The sequence below is a fragment of the Corylus avellana genome, chromosome 4 (assembly GCF_965113065.1).
Source record: "Corylus avellana chromosome 4, dhCorAvel1.hap1.2, whole genome shotgun sequence".
NCBI lineage: Eukaryota > Viridiplantae > Streptophyta > Magnoliopsida > Fagales > Betulaceae > Corylus > Corylus avellana.
Window position 1 is genome coordinate 1373932 of NC_142493.1, and position 12753 is coordinate 1386684.

General features: G+C 34.3%; 1 protein-coding gene across 2 annotated transcripts; it reads right to left on the minus strand.

The window, feature by feature from the left end:
- Positions 1-1001: 1001 nt before the first annotated feature.
- LOC132178805 (Beta-glucosidase, GBA2 type family protein) lies at positions 1002-11494 on the minus strand. Of its 2 annotated transcripts, XM_059591361.2 has the most exons (20): positions 11403-11494; positions 10150-10229; positions 9348-9452; positions 8866-8922; positions 8670-8740; positions 8046-8145; positions 6826-6896; positions 6572-6672; positions 6369-6472; positions 6228-6281; positions 5981-6036; positions 5741-5779; positions 5461-5605; positions 4372-4553; positions 4231-4298; positions 3934-4006; positions 3800-3861; positions 2782-3709; positions 2014-2304; positions 1002-1439 (listed from the first exon to the last, which is right to left on the minus strand). In XM_059591361.2, the coding sequence occupies exons 2-20, from the start codon at positions 10222-10224 to the stop codon at positions 1163-1165; spliced, it is 2859 nt and encodes a 952-aa protein (XP_059447344.2). In that variant the 5' UTR covers positions 10225-10229; positions 11403-11494; the 3' UTR covers positions 1002-1162. The 2 variants fall into 2 exon arrangements, with proteins under 2 accessions (XP_059447344.2, XP_059447346.2); XM_059591363.2 differs by lacking the exons at positions 8670-8740; positions 8866-8922; positions 9348-9452; positions 10150-10229; positions 11403-11494 and having other exon boundaries at positions 6826-6912; positions 8046-8131.
- Positions 11495-12753: the final 1259 nt, after the last annotated feature.

Below are 12753 nucleotides of genomic sequence, written 5' to 3' on the forward strand. Positions count from 1 at the left end.
ATATGACCATAAATGCCACTTAATGTATCTTGCAATATCATCTGGTAAATCTAATTTGGGTGCATTTCCCTTAACTTTTCCTCCTTGCTGGATCTTTAGCTTAACAGTGCCAAACATCCCTTTTTATAGCTTTTTTTCTCTTTTCCATCTCATCCATAATTAAAGAAAAAAAAAAACTCTAATTTGGGTGGGAATCTTTTTTCCCATAGGAAGAGGATTGAAGCCAAGTTCATGACCTGTATTATCTAACAACCGATTCTAGAGCTGTATTTTCTCACAAATTGACTCTAAGATGGAGATATGACATCTAGAGGAACGTTAATTTCAAAAACCAATAAGATTATGATTTAATTGTGATTAACAATGACAAATCAATCCAAGACAATATTCCACCTCTACAATTCCCTGACCAATATCATGAAATAAAAAGAATTAGATGCCCCGTCTCTGTTTGTTTTGTGGGAAAACAAGTTCTTGGCAAAAAATATTTGGAGTGAAATACTTTATGAAAAATGATTTGCTCTCATGTAATTTTTCTGTCTTCAAGATTCAGAACTCTATTTCTTGTGCATGAAGGATCTTTAAACAATCAATCCCAACAACATGGTCTAGACTAGGACAAGCAATTTTCGACATGACCTGCAAATCCGTTACAAACCGAATACAAAGTTAACGGATTAGAGTTAAGAGGTCTAATCCATTTAATTAAATTGATTAGATTAGAGTTTATCTATATAGTTTTATACGCTATACCCATGAACACAACCCAAACCCGATGCACAATATTTAGGGCTTGCAATTTTAAACACGACCGACAAACCCGATACGAAAATATCAGATTAAGGTTGAAAAATTTAACCCGGTTAATTAAATTGGTCGAATTAGGGTTAGCCTATATAGTCTTAAACTTATGCCTCGACAAGATCCGAACCTGACACGCAAACACAAATTGTCCACTATGCTAGACTATTCCATGTGTGGAGCTACTGAGAATCAATAGATAGAGCCCATATGAATACAATTATACAAATATATCAAATAGCTGTGTTGAACAAATCAATTTTTTTACAACACAAACACTGTGGTTGTATGATACAGGATACTAGTTACAACAATCAAGTAGAATTATTTACAGAGCTCAAGATAGTTGTAGAAACTTCAGTTACATCCCAATTTTTTTCTTAGTGTAGTCATATGCAACTTGTAAAAGACTTCTAGATGTTGCCTCTTCAGGCAACTTTAAAAGGCGAGAAACTTTGGAGAATCCAGAATGTTGCCTAAATAAAGAATCTTCCTTCACTTCTGGTTTAATCTCTGGCTCAAAAATATTTGTTCTTGTTAGTGCCCACTGCATGGCCCATATGGCCAAAGGGCGCATGTAACATAGAGATCTGCATTGGTCCTTGGTGTTCCAACCTTCTGGAGTTTGAAAAGAATAGCTGTTGAAAAAATGGTAAGCTGTTAAAAAAGCCAGAAGCAGGAAATCTAGATATCACCTATGTAGTGTTGAATAAGTAAATAACTTCACCAACAATTTTTGACAATTTAAGAAAATAAGCTAATAGCCTGCTACATTGTTCTGGCTCTTATGAATCCATAAAATTATGCAAAGTTGCTTAAGTGATGATGGTTTTATCAGGCCACAAAAAAAAAAAAAAAAAAAAAAAAAGATCAATTTGATTTAAGGCAACTATTGACTCTGTTAACAGTTAACAAAACCCAATTTGCATTAAAATTTGCACAAGACTGACAGTTATATATATTTTCTTCGGTTTTCAACAAAGGGGGAGTGGGGACAAGGAGGAATAGGACGAACAAAGCATCCTTAACAGAAACAACGAAAGCTAGTTTGGACAAAAATGGAATGATTGGAAGTTCTCTTCTGTTAAATGTAACAAGCTGTTTTAATTGCTTTTGGTTCCATAGTTATTACCAAGTAATGAGTATCTTGAGCTGCTCGAGTTAATAAATCACACCAATTCTAGAAGAAAGGCAAAAGGAAAGCTAACTCACCCAAGTCCTTCTTTGGACCATACAGCTTCATGGATTCCACCCGCAGTCTGAAATGCCATATCAATCATATCTTCATGGATCATCGTTGCAGCAACGGCGTATGTGACTCCGGACCATATTTCTCTCGATTGCATACACGACATGTCAACCGTTCCATCAGGTAGCATCCCATTGACAGCCCCCCGCCTTCCATCCTTCACCTTTAAGACATTGTAATTATAGACCTTTTCTAGTGCACTTCTAGCCTTGTCTTCATCAACAATAGGGAAAAGACCACAGGCTCTAGCATACCTACAAAGTCAATAGACAGAAACTTCTAGTCCACCAATATAATTACTGAAAGGAATAAAAGAACGATATATGCGGGACAAAACTTAGGATTCCATGGCAGAGTCTGGACACTTGGCTCTCCCATTTCATTTGTTTAAAATACAAATATTGAAATTACAAGCAGCAGCATACAATAATTTAATATAGGCCCTAGCATATTCAGATATTGTAGGACATGAAAACACACTATTGCAGGTACAATTGATTCTAGAAACCATTTAGTGCAAATGTTGAAGATATTTCCCTGACCTTAGATAAGAAAAATCAGAGCAATTTTCTTGATTTTAAAAAGAACCGGATACATACACAAGCATACTTGCGCACATGCACACACACAACACAGACACGATGTATGCATGAATTAAAATTGCCATTCTAAATGGTCTAAAGAAAATGATATTCAAATAACTCTAGAAAGTTGCTTCAGTCGCAACATACCATTGCCCAGCTAATTGATCAGCTTGAATAGAAGAACTTGCATTTCCTCCACTACAGTCAAAATTGAAGTAGGAACCATTCCATAGCTTCTCATACACGGCCTTTGCCTTCTGAAATTTAAACCAAAAGTAATCCTCGGAACCCTTATCACCTACTTCACGTGCCATGGCTGATGCAGCCTGCAAGGCTGCCACCCACAAGCCACCACTATATGCACTCACCCCAGATACAGACCATGTATCGTAAGTTTGATCAGGGAAGCCTTCATTCTCAATCATTCCATCTTTGTCCTTGTCAAATTGGTCCATATAAGCCATTGCAACATAAACAGAGGGCCAAACAGCTTCTGCAAACTTCTTATCACCAGTGGCAACCACATCCCTGTAAACTTGGAGAACAAATTTTGGATTCAAGTCTTTCCACCTATCGGTGTTGTAAAGGTTATAAGCATTTACTTCAAACCATGGATCATTGATTCCAATATCATGAGGAACAGCTCCAAGAACCTTTCTAGGGACCAACTGTCCATCGTGTAAAAGTTTCATCTTACTGGGATCATGCATCATTACTGCCGCTGCAAAGTCTCTTTGGATGCTAAGTTCAATTTTTGGAAATAGCATAACTAATGCAAAAGATGAGTAAAAACTGACATCATTGGTGTTCCACATGTGATATTCAATCCCTTCAAGAAAAAGGAATTGCCCAATGTTTTCTTCTCCTTTTTGAAGCAGATTTGTCCCCAATGCAGAATTTGATGAGATTGTGGTGTGAATTTGCTCAAGTTTTGAAGTCATCCTTTCAAGGACATCAGCAGCAGTATCATTTTGATGGTATACATCAACAATGTCCTTCAAACCTGATCTGGACCTGTCAAGGGAAAACTTCCTTTTTACAATGCTTACTAAACTATGCACCGGAGGTGATCCATCTGCAAAATGAATAGCGAAAAGAAAAATTAACTCATGCCTAATAAATTGAGTCAACAATCACAGAATGGATCCCTGAACTCTACAAATACCTGTCCAAACTGTACCCCCTGAATTAAGAAAATAAAGCTCATTAAAGAGAGTGATAGGGTACCTGTAGAAAGCCTTCGGAAGAAGTTAGAATCTGACTACAAGAGGAATGAGAAAATAACAGATCTAAACTCACCATTCAGGAAGCCTCTTGTCATCAAGAATTGGCCTTTGCCATGCTTCTATCTGGGACTCCCAATGGTCATGCTCTTCAAAAAGTATTAAACAAAAATAAGGGTGTTAAAGCAAAATAACAAATATAACTAAACAATAATACACCCAGAATCAATGATCCTGCATGTGCTAACAAAAGAGCTTTATTGCCAAATTTAACACATAAAATTGAGCTACAATTAATAGTTTTAATCTCAAAATTCGGAGCCCAACTTTATACACAGACAACCAATGCAAAAAGTACACACTAGAATATTACCGAGAATAGCATCATGTGCAATCCTGGCAGCAGCATCACCATGAGTACCATAAAATTTTGTGTAACGCCTGGATAAAAATATTCAGCATATAGATAATTTTTCAATTGTGATATTTCTCAAACAAGAATTTGGCTACCTACCTGTAATAAGTTTTTCCACTCAAAAAGTTTACTTCAGGGCAGTCCCATGCCAATGAGAATGTAACAGAACGAGTGGCATTTGCTGGAATTGTAATAGAAGCAGCAATAGCTGCCCCAATAGATGATCCTGGTTCTGAAGGCACTGCCGGTTTGGTGGAATTAAGCCGGTCAAATGATCCATACTATTAGGAAAATATAAATATCATGTTTAGTGAGAAATTAAGATAACCTAAATGTGCAACATGGCAGAAAGAAAAAGGAAGTCTAAAAGTCTTCTACAGTCTAAACAGTGTATTCAGCAAATAAAACAAAGTAGGCAAAATATACAAAAGTATTGGAACTTAATCTTGGTCCACAACATAGATGTAGCCACCCACCCCAGCTAAAGAGCAGGCAGGGATGAATGTGCATAGAACACTGCAGCCTAACTGGGTAAATGTGTAATATGAAATAATTTTAAAACAAATTTATTCAATCTATAAAGGCATCTGACAATTGGGCTGACACAAAATATGAATAACTGATTCTCAGAAGAGAAATGTTTGGTTTCCATCTTTTGCCCATCTCTTGTCTGTCTCTGTACAAGAGATGGACAAATCTACTATTGAATATGTGGGACCACATGTAGGACTCACAGATTCAATGGTGGATTTGTAAAAAAGATGGATAAGAGATGGATGCGCAACACTTCTCTTCTAAAAATGTCATTATGCTTCAGGAATAATTTCAAAGTAAAGTTTCTGATCCATACACCCAATTTTCAGATTTGATTCAAATGTAATCATCCAAATAAGTGATTCTTTTTCAAGCTTATGATAGTTTTACATTTTTTTTTATAAAAATAAATAAATAAAGGCAAAAAGAAAATAAACAAAGCAGGTAAATTAAAAGAGATCCAGGAAGAATCAATCTGTCACCAAGAAAAGCCAGACAATATAGATCAGGTATCACTCTGCCAAAACCAAAATCCTGAGTTGTGGATACACAGTAGAATCATACTTCTGGCAAAAAAATGTGCAAATGTAGGAAACCAAGCAAATATCTTTTTAACGAAATCCACATGTAAAACATGGCAACGAGTCTACCCACCTCCTTTATTTCCTGCCACATCTCTTTTGCTGAAATACCCTGAGAGTTACCCGATATCAAAAAGCAGGGGCACTCAGAGACGTGAATACCATCTGTCTCCTCTGCTGCAATTGCAAAGGTCACAGGGGGTTGTCCATTTGCTGTCCTGTAGTGGCATGTGAGGAATGTTACAAGTAGAGTATCGAAACATATAATATATAAAGATTCAGCTGATTGAGCCAAGGGCAGAATTTTTGTTTCTTTTTCCTTTTTTTACTCTGTTTTAAGGAAAGGAACTTACTTGTGATGTAGAAGTACACCATGCACACCATCCTTCACCCTAGCAGAAAAAATTATTGTAGGTTAGTATAACCCATAGTCATGCTACAAAATAGATGAGGAATCTTCATACAAGGACACACACAGACACACAGATAGAAACACATGCAGACACATACATATATGTAATAATCATTTCAAAAATGCTTAAGAAAGATTGGAATATATCAAGAAAAGGTTCAGCAAATGAGATTTTTCTTACATTATTCTAGAATTGGAGTGCTGACCAGAAAATTCAGAAAGTCCTCCAACAGAATTCTGAATGGCATTGAGAAAGATTTTGAATTAGTTTTGACGGCTTCTGACATCATATTCTTTTCAGGAGTCTATATAATATATACTTTGTGCCTCCAACAAGGACAAAGCTTTAAAGGAAAAAATATAACGAACAAAAGTATGGAATCAAAGGAAATAAAGTTCAAAGTGACTAACGCATAAAAATGACTTACTGCCCATGTGAACAGCAAGGTAACATCTGCAGCAGTCTTTCCAGAATTGTGCAGCTGAAGAAAAATAAAATCACCACTCAATACTTGAGGCTAACTGTATCAGATGTCAGATAAACAAGTATCTAAGAGATTCTTTCATACCATGAAAGTAAACGCTGAGACAGGGAAGCTGCTCTCCTTGTAATTATGGGGGATAACAGGCGAAATTTGACGACAAACTATTCTAAGGTCCGGGTCAGGTTCACCTGTATTTAGAGAGCAACAGGCAAACCCACGTATAAGACAAATTATCCATGATGAAGGTCATTATAAGACACAGAAGTATACCACTTAACATAGATTACCCTCATATACAGTCCAAGCCCTTGGGAATAGAGCATGATATGTAGAGTTGTATCCATTCAGATTCCAGTCCCAAGATCCAATACCTGAAACTGCAGTGTCTCTGTTTATGACATAATAGTCAGTGAGTTCATTTCTTTAAGTTTTCTTTGGTCTTTCCGCCACAGCTCATACACAAATGAAACTGAAGCTCTCAAGAACTTATGAAGCATTAATTATCAATAACAAATCAACAGCACAACAAATAGTTACTTACTTAAGCACCTCTGGACTCCCCGGGCACAGTACCGTAGAATACTTTTCACCACTTGAGCGCGAAACAAATACCTGCATGAGCATTTGTCTTCCAAATTTAGAACATGCAACTTGTTAAAAACCAACAAACAAATAGTAATGATAACGAATGATCTATTTTTTATTTATTTCAGATGATCAGTCTGCTTTTATGTCAAGATTGTTAGAAAAAAAAAAAATGAAGTAATCAACACCAACTACAATGAACTTTTCATTAAATACAGTTCCCAACATCTTCAGATAAACTATTGGACGTCTTTGACCATTACCCTCCATCTAGGGACATCTTATATAACTGTATAAATTTCTCATTTCCATGACCAACATTTTCCTTCATGTTTTCCTTGTGAAATTTTTAAACTAAGACCATATTAGCCACATTCGTATTATAGAACCATGATGTCAGAACTGCATACTGAACCAAATATCCATAGTGTGAAGTGTTAAAGTCTCTTTTAGTTGCGCTGTGTTTAATTATTATATGTAGAAGGGCAATTTTATAATCTCTTCATATTCTCTCTTTCTCTCTGGTTGTCAACATCAAACCTTGTTTAAGCAAGAATCCACAAACAAATCAGTTCTAAAAGTATAACTTAAACCACCTTCTCATAAATTCAAGAACAAAGTGTAAATAGTAGTATCTGTCCCAATTAGCTTTATGACAATTGCTGTTTTAGTATAACTGGACCAGATAGGACCAGGCCAATGGTTCAACATATCACCCTTTTAGCTAAATTGGGAAGACAGACATGAGGGTGCATTTTGACAACAAAAGATCTCTCAAATACTGCAACACCCATGTCTCTAAATACAGGAATATAATATGTAAGACTTCATTAAACTGTATTAAAATCTTTATATGTTTTTTTAAAAAAAATTTGTCAATGGGAAAGAACTATGAGATTATATTATGTTGAACTCTATAACTTCGTCAGATATTCCAAAAGAAAGAAGGATACTGCACATACTGCACTTTTTTTTTTTTGCAAACTTCAAAATAAACAAAGCAGACTCTTTTTAATTGACCCAATGATGCCAGACAGAGAAGGCCACAGGTACTGTGTTGCCATTTGTCACCAGTTCGCCATCATCAGATATACGAAGTATGCAAATAAAATTTTATAATAGCTCCTTCAACATATCAAAGAATAAATGTCTCAACATTACATTTATTGAACTTACCGAAAATTGATTTGCTAAAACTGGTTTCTCTTCACATATTCTGGGGAATAGTTGCCAGCGCTGAAACTCGCCCCTGTAACTTCTACCAATGCTTCCTGCACTGAAGATTTTTTTTTTTTTTTTTAAAGTAACAAGAATAAAAATGTATATGAAAACAAACAACAAATGATCAGCTAGCTCTAAAACTCAAAAGAAAAGAAGCATATATAAAAAACTGGCCAATATATTAAAATTTTCAGCTGATGATCTGTAGTAAGGATAATGAAAGAACAATGTGAGGAAACACACCTTTTTCACATGAACTTCTATAATGTTTGACATACTGAGATGTACAATTTAAATTAATTACTGCGAGTACTTTGTGAAGAAAAAACAAGAAGTGCTATTATCTTCAGCAGGTTCTGTTTAATACCTTTGAAGAAGCAACTAACCCCGAAATGGACACACACACACAATACATGGTATGTATGTATGCAAACATATAATATGTGTTGGGGTATATAACATACACATACATACATACATACATAAAAACTAAAAAAAAAAATTAAAATTAAAATTTATAAAAATAAAAAAATAAAAAAATAAAAATAAAAAACATTGTGATGAAGATCGAACACCTACCCCATACCACCCAAGGGAACGCCATGACAAGATGTTACAAAGTGCTTAGCAAATGGATTTATAAAGACTCCCTGCATAAAGAACAGAAAGATGCTCAAGTGGAAAAAATACTCAAGAGTTCTGGTCACATGGATTGCATACCATAACCAATAAATCATAGAAACTGGACATCTTAGATAAAAAGAAAGAAAACTACATGTCCTTTAGCAGCCTCTTCTCTGATATGACGCCACAGCCGAAATCCTATTGGAGCCTACCAAACCAAAACAGAGAAAGTAGTTGGCACATACATATAACAAGAGAAAAATCAAGACTTTTCACCCAAGAAACCATAATAAATGGGCCAAGGCCCTAATGTTCATGAATTTGTCATGTAATTCTGCTCCTTGAGCAAGGCCATGATAAATATGCAGAGATATAAGTGCATCAACTATTTTGAAGCACAACATACAGATAATCTATATACTGACTGACCTACCTACATAAATAAATAATTGATATGTACATACATATATGTCTAAATATATACATACAAATATGCATGTTTATTTTACATGTCTTCAGCCTTTCTACAAAGAAATTTACATGTCTTGCGCCTTGATTTTATACGATAAAGGAAGTATAGGATTAGAAAGGTCCAAAGAAAAAAGGTCTTAGACTCCAAATCTGTAGACATACCATCTGAACTATCTCTCTCAAACTTAGAGTGAACTGTGAAATGGCAATTTCCTCATCATTTAACATTCGCTGCCAGGTCAGAGATGCAGGCTTCCCGGGGTCAACCTTACTCCAGACAAACAAAAGAAATTTGATATTATACAATCAATTAATTCAAGGGGTGAAGTAGAGTCATATCACTGGGCATTAACAAAAAAATATTTAAGTATTTATTGTAATCTGAAAAATAGTGGGGGCATTCCTCCAACCCTCAACTCCCCCTCCCCGGGGGAGCAAAAACAACAAAAAAGAGAAGAAAACAAAAAGGAAAAGAAAAAAGAAATAGAAAAACAGAAATGAGAAGAGGAGTAGCAAAAAGGCACATATTAACATTGTATACTAATAATGCATTTACCTATTGGCCAAGTGTGAGATGACCCGTGTATCTACCAACAAAGATATATGACTGATTATACTGCTTCTTAAGTTACTTAACATTTCATGTTTAGTTAATAAAGTTAGGCATATTATCACCTATATATTTCGGTGTTGTAACTTAACATTTCGTGTTTAGTAAACAGAAACGGATTTACACTGCTGAATACAACTCATCTAAATGTTGGAGCAATTCGGACAGTGTGTATAGAAAGGCAAATTGAAAAGCTAGACAACTATAAACAGAAATCATTTCACCTTCTCATGAATAATGTTCATTATTGAAACTTTTCAAACATATAGAGATAGTTCCATTCCAATGCTTGAAACTAAAAGGGAGAAGTTGATGCTTTACTTATCTCAGTATTATAACCAAGCATACAAGTACCTTATTAGTTGAAGACTTAGAATGTTCCCTCTCTTCTTCAACAAAACCATTTTCCAGCGTCTTCTCCTGAAACATTTTTCCTGTATTAAGCAAAAAACAAAAAGATCAGCCCAATTGCACTTTAAACAATTCATCACATAGTTTCTTTCTCTATATATGCCTGGTTCCAATGCTTCCAATTCTCTTTTCCTTTTCTCCATCTTCTCATAAACCACAAAAGGCACTATAATTTCTTTCTCCTAAACCAAACATTGCACAATATCTCCACAGGCTGGAAAAAGTAGTAAGTGGCCTCTATTTATAAACCTAAAATTCTCATTACAATCATAAGAAACTAGTTAAATTAGTATAGCCATAAAAAAGAGCTCAACCAAATTCATGCTCAACTTAATACAAGTATACTTCTTGTGCAGCACTATAAAGCACCCTTTTTTTTTTAATGATGTGAAACCCATTCAAGGCAGGCCACTTCGTGACCCATTCTTATTGGGTAAACCTAGGATACACGGCCCTATTCGCAAGAACCGTGTATCGGTTGAATGAGGACTCGGACAACTAATCTCATAGTATTAACGAAACGATTCAACCATTCAAGCTGACCCTCATGTGCTCTATATATTTGCACTATAAAGCACATTGACAACATATTTACACAGAGGGAGAGGTCACAACTTCAATTTTTGGTATTTTTATTTTTTTGTATTATAATTTTTGGTATTTGAACATTACATGAGAAGTTTTAAAACTGAATTTATGATCCATAGGCCCTCACCCACCAAAACAACATCATAACTAAACCAAATTTCCAACTTCAACAAAATTCATATTTCCAGACCGAGTCCAGTTCTGCACAACCAAACGCAGCCTTATCTAATCCACCTCAAACACACAAAAACTTCATATATTACCCATAACCCATTTCACAGCAAACTTCATTAGATTATTTTCCAGCAGATAAACTTCATGATAACTCGCCACACATGCATATACATACAAATAAACACACAGATACAGACATACATACCCACATCATTACATACACGTATATGAATTTTTCACGTCGATTCCGATTAGAAGACCGGAAAACGATGTGGGTCAAACCAAGCGATTGGTCGAAGAAACTTCAACACAATTACTCAAACAAAGATTACATTTTTTTAGCTCAGTCTTCAATCACCCAATGCAACATGTATGAGTCACAAAGTGTCCAACAGAAATGCATCACAAACCAGATGAACCGTGAGATCTCTAACCTGAGAAGTTGTCGGACTGAAACTGGAGCTGATTGGGCAAAGGCACAAAGACACTGACAATTATTCGTTCTTTTACAGTATACGAACAAACCGAGACTTTTTTCCGTAATTCTTTTTTCTTTTATTTTTTGCAGTTTTACTGTGGCAAAATTCTTAACAAGATAATTATTATTTTAGTTAATTTGTAATACTCTAAAAATAAATAATATTTTAAACATGAAAAATAATATAAACCACTTTTTATCACAAAATTCTCACACAATGCTATGTCGTAGTCCCAACCAACTGTTAGTTTTTTAAAAAAAAAAAAACGTAACTCATCCAAAGATTGGTTAGAAGTATTATGTCAACATCATGAGATAGTTGTAGGATAAAATATAGTTTATAAAATTAATATTTTTCTTAAGATGACTAATTCTCAAAGATTTGTTGGGATTGTTATGTACGTCAGCATTGTGAGATAAAAATGTGATTTATAGTATTACTCTTTAAGCATATGATGTTAAGGTGACAATATTTGAATAATATAATTTTCTTTTAAATTGGATTGGGGGCCTAGTATCCGGGAAGCATATGGTTTAACCTAAAAGCTAATATCTAACTCCCTAAAAAATGTGACAATTATTTATCTTGATTCTAATAGGAATTATGAAATGATAATTATAGATTCAAGAATCATACTACATTTCTTATCCCTCATCTCATTTTTATACCATTAGGTAGCGGTAATGCCCATTAGCCTTTAGATTAACTTTTATTAAAAATTGAAAACAAAAAAATTCAAGGTCATCAGCCAAGTGGTATGAAAAATCAGTATTTAAAATTACTCTATATTCAAAAATTGTTAAGATTTCATCACTCTTAATTGTTTGGATTTCTTCTCATAAAAATAAAAAATAAAAAATATAAAAAAATATATAAATATAAAAAAACTCATCCAAATTTTCTTTAAAAATACTATTTATTTCACAAAATCATGTTAATTTTTTTTTGAAAGGAGAAATGAAAGTAATAAAGGAAATTGAAAAGGTTTATAAGTTTCATATATTTTTAGATAAACCAAATAACAAAATTGTAAATTGATGGAGTATTTATGAATTATGAGATGATCAAATTGTAATTATTCTAGCAAATCCATTAGCCTTTTGACAAAGAGTAGAATTTCTTTGCCGTAGTTTGAATTCATTAGTTTGATGTCATTAGTTTGAATTCTCTTTCTTCCTTCTTTTGTGTGGACATGTAAAAAAAAAAAGGTTTAAATAAACAAATAAAAGCAATACCCAAAATGGAATAATGAGAAAAAATAAATAAATAAGCAAAGGACAAAAAATAATATATAATATATCCTACG

Bases quoted from the DNA above. Each gene is read 5' to 3' on its own strand.
- LOC132178805 (XM_059591361.2), bottom strand. From the start codon at position 10,224: ATGTTTCAGGAGAAGACGCTGGAAAATGGTTTTGTTGAAGAAGAGAGG. The intron at 5,780-5,980 runs GTAAGAAAAATC...TTTTTCTGCTAG, and splicing joins CACTCCAATTCTAGAATAAT to GGTGAAGGATGGTGTGCATG. The intron at 3,862-3,933 runs GTGAGTTTAGAT...GGCTTTCTACAG, and splicing joins GACAAGAGGCTTCCTGAATG to GTACCCTATCACTCTCTTTA.